Genomic DNA, 16767 nt, shown 5'->3' on the forward strand with positions numbered 1-16767 from the left:
TCTTTACAGTGCAGAAGGAGGCCATTCAGCCCATTGAGTCTGCATTGGCTCTCTGAAAGAGCATTCCAGCAAGTCCCATTCCCCTGCCTTACCCCTGTAACCTTGCACATTGTTTCTTTTCAGGTAACAATCCAATGTCTTTTCAAAAACCCCGATCAAACCTGCCTCCACCACTCTCTCAGGAAGTTCGTTCCAGACTCCAACCACCTACTGGGTGAAAAAAAAATTTTCCTCTCTCCGCTTTTACCCCTTTTGCTAATTATTTTGAAACTGTGCCCTATAGTTCTTTATGCTCTCGAGTGATTCACGAGAATGGTTCCTGGGATGAGGAACTTCAGTTATATAGATTGGAGAAGTTAGGACTGTTTTCCTTTGGGAAAAAGAAGGCTGAAAGGAGATCTGATAGAAGTATTCAAAATCATGAGAGGACTGAACAGAGTAGATCGAGAGAAACTGTTTCCACTCGTGAAACGATTAAGATTGAGAGGGCACAGATTTAAAGTAATTGGCAAAAGAAGCAATAGTGACATGAGGAAAAACTTTCACGCAGTAAGTGGTTAGGGTCTGGAATGCACCACCTGAGAGTGTGATGGAGGCAGGTTCAACTGAAGCATTCAGAAGTGAATTAGATTGTTCTTTGAAAAGAAAGCATGTGCGGAGAGAAGGCTGGAGAATGGAACTAGGTAAGTTGCTCATTTGGCGAGCTAGTGCAGACACGATGAGCCAAATGGCCTCCTTCAGTGTCGTAACAATTCTGTGATTCTGGATGCAGGTCTGTCTTAGCAGTCACCAAATACCCACCAGATCTCCACCAAAATCCCAAATGATGAAGACGGTTATCTTCACCTCAAAGATTGAACAGGATATGTTCCTTTAGGGAAGGAAATCTGGAGTCCTTACTTTGTCTGGCCTACATGTGACTCCAGGCCCACAGCAATGTGGTGACTCTTAAGTGTCCTCTGAAATGGCCTAGCAAGCCACTCAGTTCAAGGGCAATTAGGAATGGTAATAAATGTTGGCTTTGCCAACGACACCCACATCTCATGAAAGAGTTAATAAAAAGATAGATACATTTAAGGGGAAGCTAAACAAGCGCATGAGGGAGAAGGGAATAAATGGTGACGAGGATGGATTTAAATGAAAATATACCGGAGGAGGCTTGAATGGAGCATGGACTGGTTGAGCCGAATGGCCTGTTCCTAGGGTCATTCGGACTCGAAACGTTAACTGTCTTCCTCTCCGCAGATGCTGCCAGACCTGCTGAGTTTTTCCCGGTATTTTTGTTTTGGCCTGTTCCTAGTGCCGTATATCCTATGTCTGTGTGTGTGTCGACTATCAAATCCCTGATTCTTGTCGCCTGTAGATTCCGGAACCTTAAAGCGCTGATTTGAACAATGGGGAATGACAGAGGATGGACAAGGGGACGGCTGCTGATTGGTTGGGTGGATACAGAGAGCTGTCGAGTAGTTTGGCTGGCGGGCGGGGGCGGGGAGGAGTCATGCGGCTGCTGATTGGTTGGGTGGAAGAAGGCGCTGATGATTGGCTGGACGGGGGGGGCCTGCGCCTGCTGATTGGTTTTGCGGAGGACAGCGGCTGCTGACTGGCTGGGTGGAGGCAGGAGGCAGCTTATCGGTTGGGCGGTGGAAGGCGGCTACTGATTGGTTGGTCGGTGCAAGGTGGCTACTGATTGGTTGATAGGCGGAAGTTAGCTGATGATTGGTTAGGCGGTAGAAGACGGCTGCTGATTGGTTGGGCGGTGGAAGGCAGCTGCTGATTGGTTGGGCGGTGGAAGGCAGCTGCTGATTGGTTGAACGGACGCAGGCGGCGGTGATGGAGACTCTGGTGCTGGATAATGGAGCGAGCATGGCGAAGATTGGCTTCAGCGACAAGCGAGTGTGGTAAGAAAGAGAGAGGCCGGCTCTGGCCTTCCCTCTGCCTTAAGGCCGATCCGAGATGATCTTATCTTCTTCCTTTTCCTCTTGTAGCGTCTTACCCAACTGCCAGTTCCGGTCCAGGACTGCTCGTCTCAAAACCTTCACCTCCAACCAGATCGATGAGATCAAGGATCCCTCCGGCTTGTACTACATCCTCCCCTTCCAGAAGGTGGGTGCAATGGGATGTTACTGTGTAAACCTGGAGTCAATCCTCAAATAAAAGCAGAATATTCCGAAGAAGAGTCAGATTGGACTGGAAACATTAACTGACCCTCTCCACAGATGCTGCCAGACCCGCTGAGCATTTCCAGCACCTTCTGTTTTTACTTCAGATTTCTCGCATCTGCAGTATTTTGTTTTGATTCTATTGGAGTCAGTCCTGCTCCAGTGGTGTTCCTGTGTGCACAATGAGGATAAACCTGGAATGCTTTGGGTGTTGCAACCCGAAGGGAGTGAGATCCACATCTCCAGGAATTGCTGCTTTAGGATGGATTCAGGTGGAGCTCTAGTACCAGTAACCTGGACAGAATAACTTTTGTCCAGATATTGGAAATGTATTGCAGTGCCAAAATTTAGACATTTTAATCTCATCTAAACACTTTTACTATTTAATTCCCAAATGCCTCATTACAAATGGGGGCTGGTTAGCTCAGTTGTCTAGATGGCCTGTTCTGGCTGAGGTGGACTTGGGAACTGCCTCCTCACCTACCCCTGAGAGTGGAAGGCAATGGCAAACCACCACTGACAAAAACTAAGAAAATGGCTCAGGTTGAAGCATTAGTAGACAATGAGCCAAGGACCTGCCTACAGGCAGAACATACATGAATGAATGAATGAATGAATGAATACCCAATATCAGCTGTTGGTCCCTTTCTCATTTATTATTATCTAGCATGTACAGCACATCGGCCATTCAACTAGCCAGATTGTGCTCCCCTCAAACCTCCTCCCATCCTTCTTCGTTTAATTCTATCGCATAATCCTCTTTTCACTTCTCCTTCATGTGTTTATCCAGGTTCCCCATAAAGGCATTTATTCTATTTGCCTCAACTATACCCCTTGGTGGTGAGTTCTGTATTCTTAGCGTACTGGCTAAGGAGGTTTCTTCAAAATTCTCTTTGATTTCTTGGTGGCTATCATATTGATGGACTCTAGTTTTGCTCTTTTCCGCAGTGAAAACATTCTATAAGAAATAGGAACAGGAGTAGGCCATTCAGCCCCTCAAACCTGCTCTGCCATTCAGTACAATCCTGGCTGATCTGCTTGTGTCTTCAACTCCAATTTCCTGCCTGCCTCCATAACCCATGACTCCATTGTTTCTTTCTTGTTCGGCCTGGGATATATACAATGACCCAGCCTCCACTGCTGTCTGGTGTAAAGGATTCCAAAGAATAACAACCCTCTGAGAGAAGAAATTTCTCCTCCATCTTAAATGGACGACACCTTATTCTGAAACTGTGCGCCCCTAGTTGTGGATTCCCCTACAAGGTGAAACATTGTCTTAGCATCTACCCTTTTAGAATCATGTATGTTTCAATAAGATCACTTCTCATTCTTCTAAATTCCAATAGGCCCCACCTGCTCAACCTTTTCCCCATAAGACAACTACTTCATTCCAGGAATCAACATAGTGAACCTTCTCTGGATTGCCTCCAATGCAAGTATATCCCTCCTTAAACAAGGAGACCAAAACAGTATGCAGTTCTCCAGGTGTGGTCTCACTAACAGCCTGTACAGCTGTGGCAAGACTTCCTTACTTTTATACTCTATATCCCTTGCAATAAAGGCCAACATTCCATTTGCCTTCCTAAATACTTGCTGTACCTGCATGCTGACATACTGTGATTCATGTACGAGGACACCCAGATCCCTCTGCATTGCAGCGTTCTGTTGTGCCTCTCCATTTAATTAATATTTTGCTTTTTTGTAGATAACTTCACATTTTCCCATGTACCCCATAGCCACATTTTTGCCCACTCACTTAACCTACCTGTATCCTTTTGCAGACTGTGTCCTCCTCGCAATTTGCTATCCTACCTATCTTTGTATTATCAGCAATACACTACAATACACTCTGCCCTTCATCCAAATCACTATAGATTGTAAATCGTTGAGGTCCCCGCACTGATACTTGTGGTTCTCCACTGGTCACAATTTGCCAACCTGACCATAATACCACCCGACTTTTTTTTATTTATGTGCCTGTGAAATATTTTACCATTTTTTATTTCAAAGCTCCTCTTTGCCTTCCTGGTTGTTTTTTGACATTTATCCTAATCTCTCCATATTTTCCTTTGTTAGGATCTCTTTCACTGTCCATGTGCTTACTGTATGCTGCTTTGCTTACCATTAATTATATCCTTATTGGTGTTTCAGTGATGGGAATGCTAGCATAATGGTAATGTTAAATGACTAGTAATCCGGAAGCCTGGGCTACTGCTCCAGAGATGGAGTTCAAATCCCACCATGGTAGTTGGTGAAATTTAAATTTAATTAATTAATTCATTTGGAATAAAAAGCTGGTTTCAATAGTATTATCATTAGGCTACCAAAATGTCCTAAAAACTGATCTGGTCTGCCCTACATATAGAAGTGGAAAGTGAGCCATTAGGAAAACTGTACCACTGATCAGCATTTCCAAATGGAAAGTGAACATTTGGCTCTAGCAGGCATTTACATTACAGAACTGTCTCTCGGGTGGTGCTAAAATGTCAACACACCTGGAGGTAGAGAATAACTTCCAAGTTTTATGGTATTTTTCAAACGCAGGAAGAAATGAGTGCTTTCCAGTTCGAAGAAGCAATATGTAATATGTTGCTGGAAGGGGATGGTATTGTGGAGTGAATTTGGGGTACCAAAAGGTGTGATCAAAAAGAAAAGGTTTAAACGTGCTGCAAACATTTGGAAGGTGATCATTTAGGTTCTCAATTAACTTTGTTACATATGCAGTGATGAGGCTCATGCAGAGTTCAGCTTATACAACAAAGTTTTGGACGAAGAGTCATATTGGACTCAAGATGTTAATTCTGTTTCTCTCTCCGCAGATGCTGCCAGACATGTTGAATTTTTCCAGCACTTTCTAATTTTATTTCAGATCTCCAGCATCCACAGTATTTTGCTTTTATTGCAGAGTTCAACTTGTTGAGTGCTATTTTAATGTGTTCCATGTGAGCTCTCCAATAGCTGAGTAGAAACACTGCACTGTTTAGAGGTAACTCATATAAGGAAAATTTGATTCCCAGGCTGTGCTGAGCTGATTAATTTTAGCTGGAAGTTGGTAGGATGCTACAATTGGACTCAGTGTTCTGAGGTGAGGGAGGGGAAGAAGCAACCAAGGGTAACACTTATGATAGCTGTTGTGACTGCTGTTGGAATGTGCCCATGATGACATTAGGGAAGGATAGAATAAGGCTTGGGACTGATTCCTTTATTTGTTGCATAATTTCTTAATCTGGGTCCACGTGGAGAATGGCCATTGGGCAAGATTATCAGAGGGCTACTGGTGCACATGGAATGGTAACCCAACATTAGCCAGTGATTTTGTGAAGAAAGGGAAAATAGAGAAAATTGAATAAAAATATGTATGTAAAATTGCTTTTAAGAAGAAGAAAGAATATACTTTTACAGATCTGGGTAGTTGAAAATGATTTTTCACAATGAGAGATGAAAATATATCCCTTTCCTTGTATGTTTACATCCTCAACATTGTGACCAGCTTTTAAATTAGTGTAATTTCCAACTCGCTGTAGACAAGTTCTTTTGTGAATTGTTGAGCTGGAAAATTCAGCATAAATATTGGTGTGTAAAATTAAGTTTAGAATTATGTTTTTGTTAATGTTCAAGTGCTATAGCTACACCATAGTTGTAGATAATGCCTTTGATTCAAGAAACAAGTTTTATGGTTTTGACAATTATTGTTTCTAATATAGCAGAGATGATAAATAATTCTGAATGTGTCATTGGAAGGTACTTTTTATCACGAGAACCAATAGTTAAAAAACTGTCCTAATTCTACGCATCTTAAATTAGTTTATAGTGAAGGTGACTTAACTCTCAAAATTTTAGTTAAAAAATGTCAGCTATGATAGGTCTATTTTAGTTTTGATTTTTTTCCCTATTGATACATAAAATACATGTATTGAATTTATTATATATGCAAATTATGCAGTCAAAGATACTTGGCAATTTTCTAAGCATTTGGTTTAGAAATGCTGAATTTTCATCTCTCGGCTCACAAGTTCTATTTTAGGCAAACTTTTTCATAAAAATTTCAGGACAAAAAAGATTGCCAATCCCTGAACTTAGACTGAGCCATAAGTATCTCAAATAATTTTGTGTAATTGTTGTAAAATAATGGTTAGAAAATTGTAACGGATTGCAAAAGGGAAAGGAAGAAAAAAGTTTTTAAAATTTGATTGTGGGATGTTGGTGTGCAGGCTAGGTCAGCATTTATTGCCCATCCCTACTTACTTTTGAGAAGTTGGTGGTGAGCTGCTTTCTTGACCCTTCTTGAAAGTTCGTGGAATAAATATGTTTCATAGATGCCCTGAATGGCTGGCTTCAACTGTCTAGATGTTAATTCAAAATCATTGCTTGTTGTGATCGTGCCGTCGGTAGTGATAACCTCTTTGGTATTATTGTGCAGAAAAAAGCAGGTGGAAAAGATTAGCGAAAGGGTTGAGAACTGGAGGACACAGATTTAAGGTGGCTGGTAAAAAAACAAAAAGTGACATGAAAACCCTTTTTTTACACAGCAGGTTGTTATGATCTGGAATACGATGCTTGAAAGAATGGTGATTCAGTCATGGTTTTCACAAAGAATTATAAATAACTGAAGAGGAACAATTCATAGGGCTATGGAGAAAGTAGGGGAGGGGGCAGTGGGGCTAGCTAAATTGCTTTTGCAGAGAGCAAGCATGAGCTCAAAGGCTGAAGAGTCTCCTTTAGTGCTACAACTGCTTTATAATTCTGTGTTTAATCAATGTCAATTTACTTCATTTTCTTTTTTGTGCCTTCATTCTGGGTACAATTTAAGTTTCACCTATTTTACTGACTATGTTGCGTTGGATTAAACTTTCGGTATGAAAAGACTTCCTTTGATTTCCTGGGAAGTGTTGAGAAATGCTGTTATCTTTTGTCTCTGAATGCACCGTTTACGTTTTATTATGTACCATTTCTCACTTTAGGGGTACTTGGTAAACTGGGATGTTCAGAGGCAAGTATGGGATCACCTGTTTGGAAAAGAAATGTACAAGGTAAGTGCTCTATGATCATTTGCATGTTGTGGTGATTCTTACTTTGTGAACCCATGCTTTTGATTCTTGCATTCTACTATCTCACAAGTAACAAAGTCAACACCAGTGTGCTCTAGAGGCACCTCGGGTCCCATTCTCCACATGTGAAAACCTCTTGTTGGCTACGTTCTTGAGTTCCGTTGTCTTACTCAATAGTTGCTCATGTGTCAAGAATAAGAACCATCAACATATTCCTTCAAATCTTTGGGCACTATCCCTCAAAATACCATGCATGGTCCTGCAGGAGCATCAATAACTTGCACTTATATAATGTTTTTAACGTAGGAAGATGTTCTAAGGTGTTTCATAGCCTCTTCAAACAAAACAAAACATGACACCAATCCAAAAACAACATTTGAACTGGGGGACTTAAAACTTGGTTAGTGATAGCTTTTAAGGAGTTTCTTATATGTGAAGAGGCAGGGAGCTTTAGGGAGGGAGTTCCAGATTTTAGGTCTTATATGGTTGAAGGTATGGCCATCAATGGTAGTGTGAAGTGAATCGGGGATGCACAAGGGACCAAAGTTTGTGTTCAGGGTTGTACAGCTGCAGGAAGTTAGAGATAGGAAGGGTAGGAAAAGAGTGACTTGAAGATATGGATAAGAATTTTAAAATGCTGCAGAGAAGTTACGAGCAATGGGGGGGGGCGGGGGGTGTTGGGGTGGGGAACCACAGACACACACAATGTAATTTGTGACATAGACTATGGTCGTTTCAGTACTTTGGCAGGGCCAGAACTTTGGACACAGTCAAATTTGGAGTTGAAAGAAAAATGGGCACGGGTTTGAGAGGAAACCAAATGTTCAAGGACTTTGGAGTGGAAAGAGAGGCTGGAGATGGGGTGGCCGTTTGCATGAGTGTTTTTTGAGGAGCAGTATGGTAATGGCAGATTTGAAGGAGAGGGAGATGGTACTTGAGAAGAATATGGTTTACAATATCAGCTAGCATGAAGATGGGAAGGCAAATTGGATGGTCAGCAGCTTACTGGTCAAGACAGCAGAAGATGTATCCCATTGACAAGATGAGCTTGGAGAATGTTTGAGGGGGGAAAACTAGCAATAGGTGACTACTTACACATTTGAGTGGCAAGGTTAGCTCACTCTGGTTCCTGGACAACAGACTAGCACAAGACTCTGTACTTGCACCAATGCCCTTTCAATATCTACACAAGGCACCAACAACATTGTGTAGAGTTGCATATGCAGATAACTTTGTCCTGGCAACACAAGCAGCCACAACGATATCAACTCCACCTTTTAACAGAGATCCAAACTCCATGGAAGCTAGAAGCCAGAGCCCCACAAAATCTAAGTCACTCCATTCGATCTTGATAACAGGAACACCAAGTGCATCCTGAAAGTGACCACCTGTGGTAATACTGTTCAACATGACCTTGCTGCGACCTAACTCTGAGTGAAGCTGGTCTACATATTAACCTTCCACAGCCACCTCAGTAAAGTAACCACCAAGACAAAGATAAGGGTGAACTTGGTCTGGAAAATGGCAAGCACAGGCTGGGGAGCATTAGTGTCTCGGACGGTAGCAATAGCCGTCGTGTACTCCATAACAGTTCTGTGCACCAGTATGGGCTGAAGTAGTTTTATTTGACTTGTTGATGTCCAACTGCACACTGCAATGCAGTGCATTACTGGAACCCTCCAGTCTACCCCACCACTGTGGCTGCCATGCTGCTGCATATTGCTCCTCCATCCATTCACCGTGATGCTGCAAGCCTATCAAAAAGCAGGGTTAATTAGTAATGTCATAGTAAAAGATCTGCTGGGAAATAGTGATCATGATATAATTGAATTCCATGTTAAGTTTGAAAGTGACATACTCCAGTCCCAAATAAAAATCTTCAATTTAAACAAAGCCGATTACTTAGACATGAGAGGAGAACTAGCCAAGGTTGATGGGGTAAATAGACTAAAAGGTGTGGCAGTAAATAAATAGTGGGAAACATTTAAAGAAATAATTCAAAATGTTCAACAAAAATACATCCCATCTAAAAAAAAATTCAGCAATAAAGACCCATTATGGCTCATTCAGGAAGGTTAGGATAGGTTTAGAGGGGATGTGAGGAAGAATGTTTTCACCCAGAGGGCAGTGGGAATCTGGAACTCACTGCCTGAAAGGATGGTAGAGGCAGAAACCCTCACAACAATTAAGAAGTATTTGGATGTGCACTTGCGATGCCATGCATACAAGGCTATGGGCCTAGTGCTGGAAAATGGGATTAAAATAGGTAATTGTTTGACCGGCCAGACTCGATGGGCCGAAGGGCCTTTTTCTGTGCTGTAGACCTATATGACTAAGTTGAGCAAAACAATTGTCCCATCCATGAGGACTTCAACAATATCCCTCAACATCATTTGAAACTGCTCAAGCCCTTTTGAACCCACACACTTAACCCCTGATGAAGCGACTTCAACCCTGATGAAGTTTCTCTTGGAATTCAATCTGCTGATGTGATCATTTGTTTCTTTGGATGCCTGGGCATTAACGGGGTGGGACATGGTGGGGAACGATGTGAATGCTGATCCATTCCCCTCTGGATTCTTGTCCTTGCAAACATCACTCCCCTACACATCCGCTGAGAACTGACGAAAACCCACAAGCTGGTTGAAACCATCTGTGCTACGCCTCACTTACCACCCCATGATGACCTGTTCAACTCACCTACTTGCCCGCCTTGGCGCTCCATATGGAGCAACTTTCCTGTGCAAGATCTACCAGCAGACATCCATTGGATCAAGGAATAAGAAACAGGGAAAGTTTGTTTAACATTTGTTCATGGGATGTGGGCGTTGCTGGCTAGGTCAGCATTTATTGCACAACCCTAATTGCCCTTGAGAAGCTGGTGAGCTGCCACCTTGAACCACTGCAGCCTATGTGGTGAAGGTACACCTAAGGTGCTGTTCGGGAGGATTTTGAACCAGCTACAGTGAAAAAACGGCGATATATTTCCAAGTGAGGATGGTGAATGGCTTGGAGGGGATCTTCCAGGTGGTGCTGTTCCCATCTATCTGCTGCCCTTGTCCTTCTAGATGGTAGTGGTCATGGGTTTGGAAAGTGCTATCTAAGGAGCCTTGGTACGTTCCTGCAGTGCATCTTGTAGATGGTACACATTGCTGCCACTGTGCATCAGTGGTGGAGGGAGTGAATGTTTGTAGGTAGGGTGCCAATCAAGCAGGCTGCTTTGTCCTGGATTGTATTGAGCTTTGTGAGTGTTGTTTGGAGCTGCACTCATTCAGGTAATTGAAGAGTATTCCATCATATCCCTGATTTGTGCCATGTAGATGGTGGACAGGATTTGCGGGGGCGGGTGTCAGGAGGTGAGTTACTCACTGCAGATTCCTAGCCTCTGACTTGCTTTGTAGCCACAGTATTTATATGGCTAGTCCAGTTCAGTTTCTGTTCAATGATAACCCCCCCGAGGATGTTGATGGTGGGGGATTCAGCAATGGTAATGCTATTGAATTTCAAGGGGTGATGGTTAGATTCTCTCTTGTTGGAGATGGTCATTGCCTGGCACTTGTGTGGCGTGAATGTTACTTGCCATTTGTCAGCCCAAGGCTGGATATTGTCCAGGTCTCGCTGCATTTGGGCATGGACCTGCTTCAGTACCTATGTAGTCGTGGATGGTACTGAACATTGAGGATTGCACAGCGAACACTCCCCCTTCTGACCTTATGGCAGGAAGATAATTGATGAAGCAGCTGAAGGTGGTTGGGCCTAGGATACTACCCTGAGAAACTCTTGCAGTCATGTCCTGGAACTTAGATAATTGATCTCTAACCGCAACCATCTTCCTTTGTGCTATGTATGACTCCAACCAGCAAAGAGGTTCCCTCCTGATTCCCTAACAAGTTCATTGTGACAAACTCCAGCTGTTAAATATAAGCAAAATACTGTGGATGCTGAAAATCTGAAATAAAAACAGAAAATGCTGGAAAAACTCAGCAGGTCTGGCAGCATCTGTGGAGAGAGAAACAGAGTTAATGTTTCGAGTCCATGTGACTTCTTCAGGCTTTGAACTACCATGGTGAGAGTGGCCGTTGCTAAACAGGTTCCAGATAGTCCAAGGCTCCCGTGCAGCCAACCCGCACTACTTGTGGAGAGACACAAGCAATTGCTGCACATTACCAAGGAATGTCTCCTTTACAGACTAAGTGGTAGACTAATCACCTCAAAACGCGGCAAAAGAGGAGGCCATTGCTCAGCTTCAGGATTTGCACTCGCTAAATAAATAACCCTGATGAAGCTTGGAAAATCAAAATTGAGTTCACAAAAAATCATTAAAAACCTTATGACAGATCCAAAGCAGAAGTCTTCGATCTTCTGCAAAGTTCATGGGCAACCCTAAACTGCATTAGCACAAACCATGGCAAATGTGGATACTTGATGTGCAAATGGAAAATTAAAAATTCTCTCCTGAGTTTAGCTGTGGTCACCTAGAACCGACCCTGGAACTTATAACGACTCAATCCCCGATTCGGAAATATGAAGGAGGCATCTCAGAAGTATACTTTGCTGCTCCTGATGTAATTACATTCAGATTATTAAGATAGATAACGTTAAAGTTCCTTTACATCTACATCAGCCATTAGAAGGAGGCTACCTGATCAGTGATTTAAAATCTATATCTGATTGTTAATAACAAATACTTGTAGAAGCACACAAAACCCAGAACGAATGCCTGGACTAATTTGTTTTTTAAAATTCATCTTCCACCCCATTACATGTATGAGTTGGCAACCAAATATCGTGATACTTTTTTTTAATTCATACATGGGATGTGGGCATTGCTGGCTAGGCCAGCATTTAGTTGCCCACCCCTACTTGCCCTTGAGAAGGTGGTGGTGGTGAGCTGCTGCCTTGAACCCGCTGCAATGCATGTGGCGGAGGTACACTCAGTGCTGTTAGGGAGGGAGTTCCAGGATTTTGACCCAGCGACAGTGAAAGAGTGGTGATATATTTCCAAGTCAGGATGGTGTGTGGCTTGGAGGGGAACTTCCAGGTGGTGGAGTTCCCATGCATCTGCTGCCCTTGTCCTTCTAGGTGATAGCGGTCGTGACTTTGGGAGGTGCTGTCTAACGAGCCTTGGTGAGTTCCTGCAGTGCATCTTGTAGATGATACACACTGCTGCCACCGTGCGTTGGTGGTGGAGAGAGTGAATGTTTGTGGATGGGGTGCATACCAGCGGGCTGCTTTGTCCTGGATGGTGTCAAACTTCTTGAATGTTGGAGCTGCACTCATCCGAGGATCGTCACCTTGCCTGGTGGAGAGGCTTGTATGTCCCAATGAACCCGAGAGCAATGCCGCCCAGAGCTCATACCCTTGTTAGGGTCTCCCATGGCCATAAGGTCGAGGGGGATGTTCCAGACAAAGAACATCCAAGAAGCCCTTAATGGCATAGGGAAGTGGAGGAGAGCTGCGGCCCCAACAACTGCAAAGGTGGAAGAAGGCTGCGACGGAGAATTTGCCACAATCGTCATGATCTGCCATACCACTGAGCCCGGCCACCAACTGCCAAGACCGTGTGGACCCTACTGCGCACGGGGGTCCCCATAATAAACCATATGCAGGCTTTTGTCAGGCGAAAAGCTCTGTGGCCATGGAAGATTGGCAACAGGGACAATTTTGTGATACCTGGAGGCCCGCCAGCCAAGATTCTGCATACAGCAGATGTGTGGCGGTCACTGGGCACCTATGTCAGGACAGGGGTGCCTTTTTGCAGCTGCATCTTCGACTGAGCAGTCCTCTTCAGGATACCCTCTGCACACCCTGAACGGGGAGGGGGCTAGAAAAGGAGCCCCAAAAATAGGTTGTCCCATTTCTCCTGGCTGGGAAACAGCACCTGGCGGAATCACCATCTCTGTAGTCGAAACAAGAAAAAAACTAAACTTCAGAACCTGGAATGTGAGAACACTTCTTGACAACCCAAAGAGTGATCACCCAGAAAGATGAACGACATTGTGGGTCAGGAACTAATGAGGCACAGCATCGGCATCGCTGCTCTTGGCAAAACCCGGCTTGCTGGGGAGGGGCAGCTGAGGGAGGCCAGCGGAGGGTACACCTTCTGGAAAGGGAAGTCAGACCGTGACCCCTGCATCCACGGAGTCTGTTTTGCCATGAGGATAGCTGCCGCGCTCTCCGAACTCCCCTTGGGGGTCAATGAGAGGCTGATGATCCTACACCTGCATCTCAGTTGTAACTAGGTGCCACTGTCATCAACGCTTACAACCCAAAGTTGCGAAGTTGGAATGAGGTTCTGCTCCGATCTCGATGGCCTCCTTGCTTCAATCCTCCGGAACAACAGGGTCATCTTCCTAAGTGACTTTAACGTCCGAATTGGGCATGACCACGAAGTCTGGAGTGGAACTATCGGCAAGAATGGCGTGGGGAAGGCCAGTGCCAGTGGCATCCTACTGTTGACCAAGAGCGCCCAATACTGCCTGATTGTGAGGAACATAGTCTTCCACCAGAAGAACCAGCTCAAGACCTCCTGGATCACCTCATTGCCCGAGGCAGAGACCTGACGAATGTGCTTGTCACGAGGGCCATCAAGGGTTCTGAATATTGCTGGATGGACCATTGACTTCTGCACTTGAAGGTGGACAACCTGCCTGGTGCCAAGACACCAGAGGACCCAAAGATCTGCCCAGAGAAAGCTGAATGTTGCAGCATTAAAGGATCTGGGACTGCGGGAAGAGTTCCAGGTCCAGTTGCACAGTGCAACTGGAGCAAGTGCCCGCCACTGATGCCATTTCCATCCAGGCACACTGGGAGCAATTCAAGTCCCCTGTCCCACACGCCTGTGCACAGACTATTATTGGGTTCGCGCCATGACTGAACTAGGACTGGTTCGATGCCAGTGACACCACGATTCATGATCTCCTTGAGTGGAAGTGAGTCGCATTCATCGCCTGGCAAAGTCACCTACGTATCTGGTGAATGACAGCAGCGCACCACCAACTGAAGGCTATGGTCCAGCAACGCATTCGAGACATGACGAACAACTGGTGGGTGGAGAAGGCACACAAGATTCAGGCCTATGCTGACCACGAAATGCGCAACTTCTTCCAGGCTACCAAGATGACCTATGGACCCCGCTTCACTGGACGCAACCCTCTCCAATCACAGGACTGCTCCCAGCTCCTCAAGGACGACGACGCCATCCGTCAACATTGGAAGGAGCACTTCAAACTGCTCCTCAATTAGGACTCCACCATATCGGAGGAGACCCTCCAAGCTGTCCTGCAACACCCTGTGGAGGATTCCCTCAGCGACCCACCAACCATCGATGAGCTTAAGCGGGCTATCCAACAGATGAAAACCAATAAAGCTTGAGGGCCAGACGGTATACCCACAGAAGCTTACCATGCTGGCAGCTATCAGCTCACATCATGACTCCGCCAGTTCGCCCTCCACCTTTGGGATGAAGAGGACATACTCTGGGATCTCAACACGACCGTTGTTACTATCCACAAGAATGGGAACAAATCTGATTGTGAAAACTACTGGGGGATTTCCCTCCTGTCCACTGTGGGTAAGATCCTGGCCCCCCATCCTCCTGAACCGCCTTCTCCGTCGCTGAAGAGATCCTCCCAGAAACCCACTGTGGCTTCTGACCATCCTGGGGCACTGCGGACATGGTCTTTGTGGTTAGATAGATCCAGGAAAAATGTTGGGAGCAAAATCAAGAATTGTTCCTCGCCTTCATTGACCTGACCAAGGTGTTTGATTCTTTAAATCATGAAGCTCTATGGATCGTCCTCCAATGCTTTGGTTGCCTGTTGAAGTTTGTCACCATCCTGAAACTCCTGCATGACAACATGACTGCCACTACAGCGACTCTTTTAAATTTTCACTTTCTAGATATTTTTCTGTAACATCTTTGATTAAGAATTCCATTATTTTGCCTACCACTGATTTTAAGCTATTGAACTATAATTCCCTGTATTTGTTCAACCTCCTTTTTTCTATCGAGGAATCACAATTGCTGCCTGCTAGTTATTGTGACTCTATTGCCCAGTCTAATGATTTTTAAAATGAGTGTATACCTGAATGTTTAATGTGCATAGATGCTAGACCAGGAGCTTTTGTCTCTCTAGGTTTGCTTAATTTATCAGTTATCTTCCCCCTGCCCCATTCCCTGGCTTTCTATTTTTCAGTTTTATATCCTTTTTGATGTCTTCTTTACAAGTCATGCCCACCATATTAATTTTGCTGATAAAGATTGAAGAAAGTAATTTCATATTTCTGCCATTTTTGTTATCATTACTTTTTATTGTTTATTATGTGTATCCCTTAGTGATGGCCCTATCCCTATTCTGATTTTTCTTTTCTTTCTTTCTATAGAATACTTTTATATTCTTGATAATTTAATTTTGTTGTTTATTTTTTTTTTAAGACTCCTGTCCTAAAGTTTCATTTTTTTTATCTCTGATTTGTTGTCAGTGTGCTTAGTGTGTGCCTTATTCTTAATTTTCAATTTTTGCTTTTTATTCACCCTTCAAAATGTTATATCCCTGTATCCTTTAAGCCCAGTCCAACTGGTACTGTTATTTCAAATCAATGCAGATATTTACTTAGATCAGTAAATATCTGCATTGATTTGAAATAACAGTACCAGTGATGAACATAAACAGTGACTACACTTCAAAAGTAATTAATTAATATCCTTTAAATGTGAAGGGCACTATATAAATGTAAGTTGTATGTTTTGGAGTTTATGGGAGTGTGCAATCTTATGGAAATTTCATTATTGTGCTAGTAGTTTGTGTACCAGCAACATTTTAATTTATGTAGATATAACAGTATTTTCATAATTGAGAAAATGTGTAAAATTATTTTTCACAGCTTTATCCATGTGCAAGTGCCTGATTTTTCTATTGTTCTCTTGACCCCTTTAGACCTGCAGAAATGACTCTCTTCATGGCTATTGTACTAGCCATTGTAGTGCAATAATTGTTTCCCTCTCGCATGCTTCATACATTTCCAAATGTCTAGATGAAAGCTAATTTCCGAGGCACTTCACATGGCATAAAGTTATAATTAATAGAGCTTTGTCAGACTATCTAATTGTTTTAAAACTTCCATGTAGGTGGATTTTCCTGAAACCACTATAATCATCACTGAACCGTACTTCAATTTTAACTCCATCCAAGAATCAATGAATGAAATCTTATTTGAAGAATACCAGTTTCAAGCAGTCTACAGGACAAATGGTGAGCATTCATACTTGTTTGTTTTTTCAACAGGGTCTATTATTCTCAGATTTAGTAGATTATTACAATAGATTATTTGATATACTTTTAAAACTAAGGATGAGCTTTAAATATTTTAAATGTGTTTTTCAGCTGGGACACTCAGTGCTCACAAGTATTTCGAAGAAAATAATTCTGAACTCTGCTGTCTCGTGGTGGATAGCGGTTACTCTTTCACGCATATTGTTCCTTACTGTAAAGGAAAAAAGATGAATGAAGGTATTTGCAGGTAAATCAGAACAGTAAATCTATATTTATACCTGTAAT

At 43.4% G+C, this 16767-nt stretch overlaps 1 protein-coding gene across 1 annotated transcript in view; it reads left to right on the plus strand.

Annotated features, from left to right (window-relative positions):
- The first annotated feature begins 1764 nt into the window (after window positions 1-1764).
- The window catches only part of actr6 (actin related protein 6), a 38684-nt gene continuing 23681 nt past the window's right edge, over window positions 1765-16767 (plus strand). The window contains exons 1-5 of the mRNA XM_078553458.1: window positions 1765-1898; window positions 1986-2103; window positions 7121-7189; window positions 16338-16461; window positions 16594-16729. Of these exons, the coding sequence (XP_078409584.1) occupies window positions 1831-1898; window positions 1986-2103; window positions 7121-7189; window positions 16338-16461; window positions 16594-16729 (515 nt within the window). The 5' untranslated portion in view covers window positions 1765-1830. The remainder of the gene's footprint in view (window positions 1899-1985; window positions 2104-7120; window positions 7190-16337; window positions 16462-16593; window positions 16730-16767) is intronic.

This window comes from Cetorhinus maximus, chromosome 12, assembly GCF_964194155.1.
Source record: "Cetorhinus maximus chromosome 12, sCetMax3.hap1.1, whole genome shotgun sequence".
Lineage (NCBI taxonomy): Eukaryota > Metazoa > Chordata > Chondrichthyes > Lamniformes > Cetorhinidae > Cetorhinus > Cetorhinus maximus.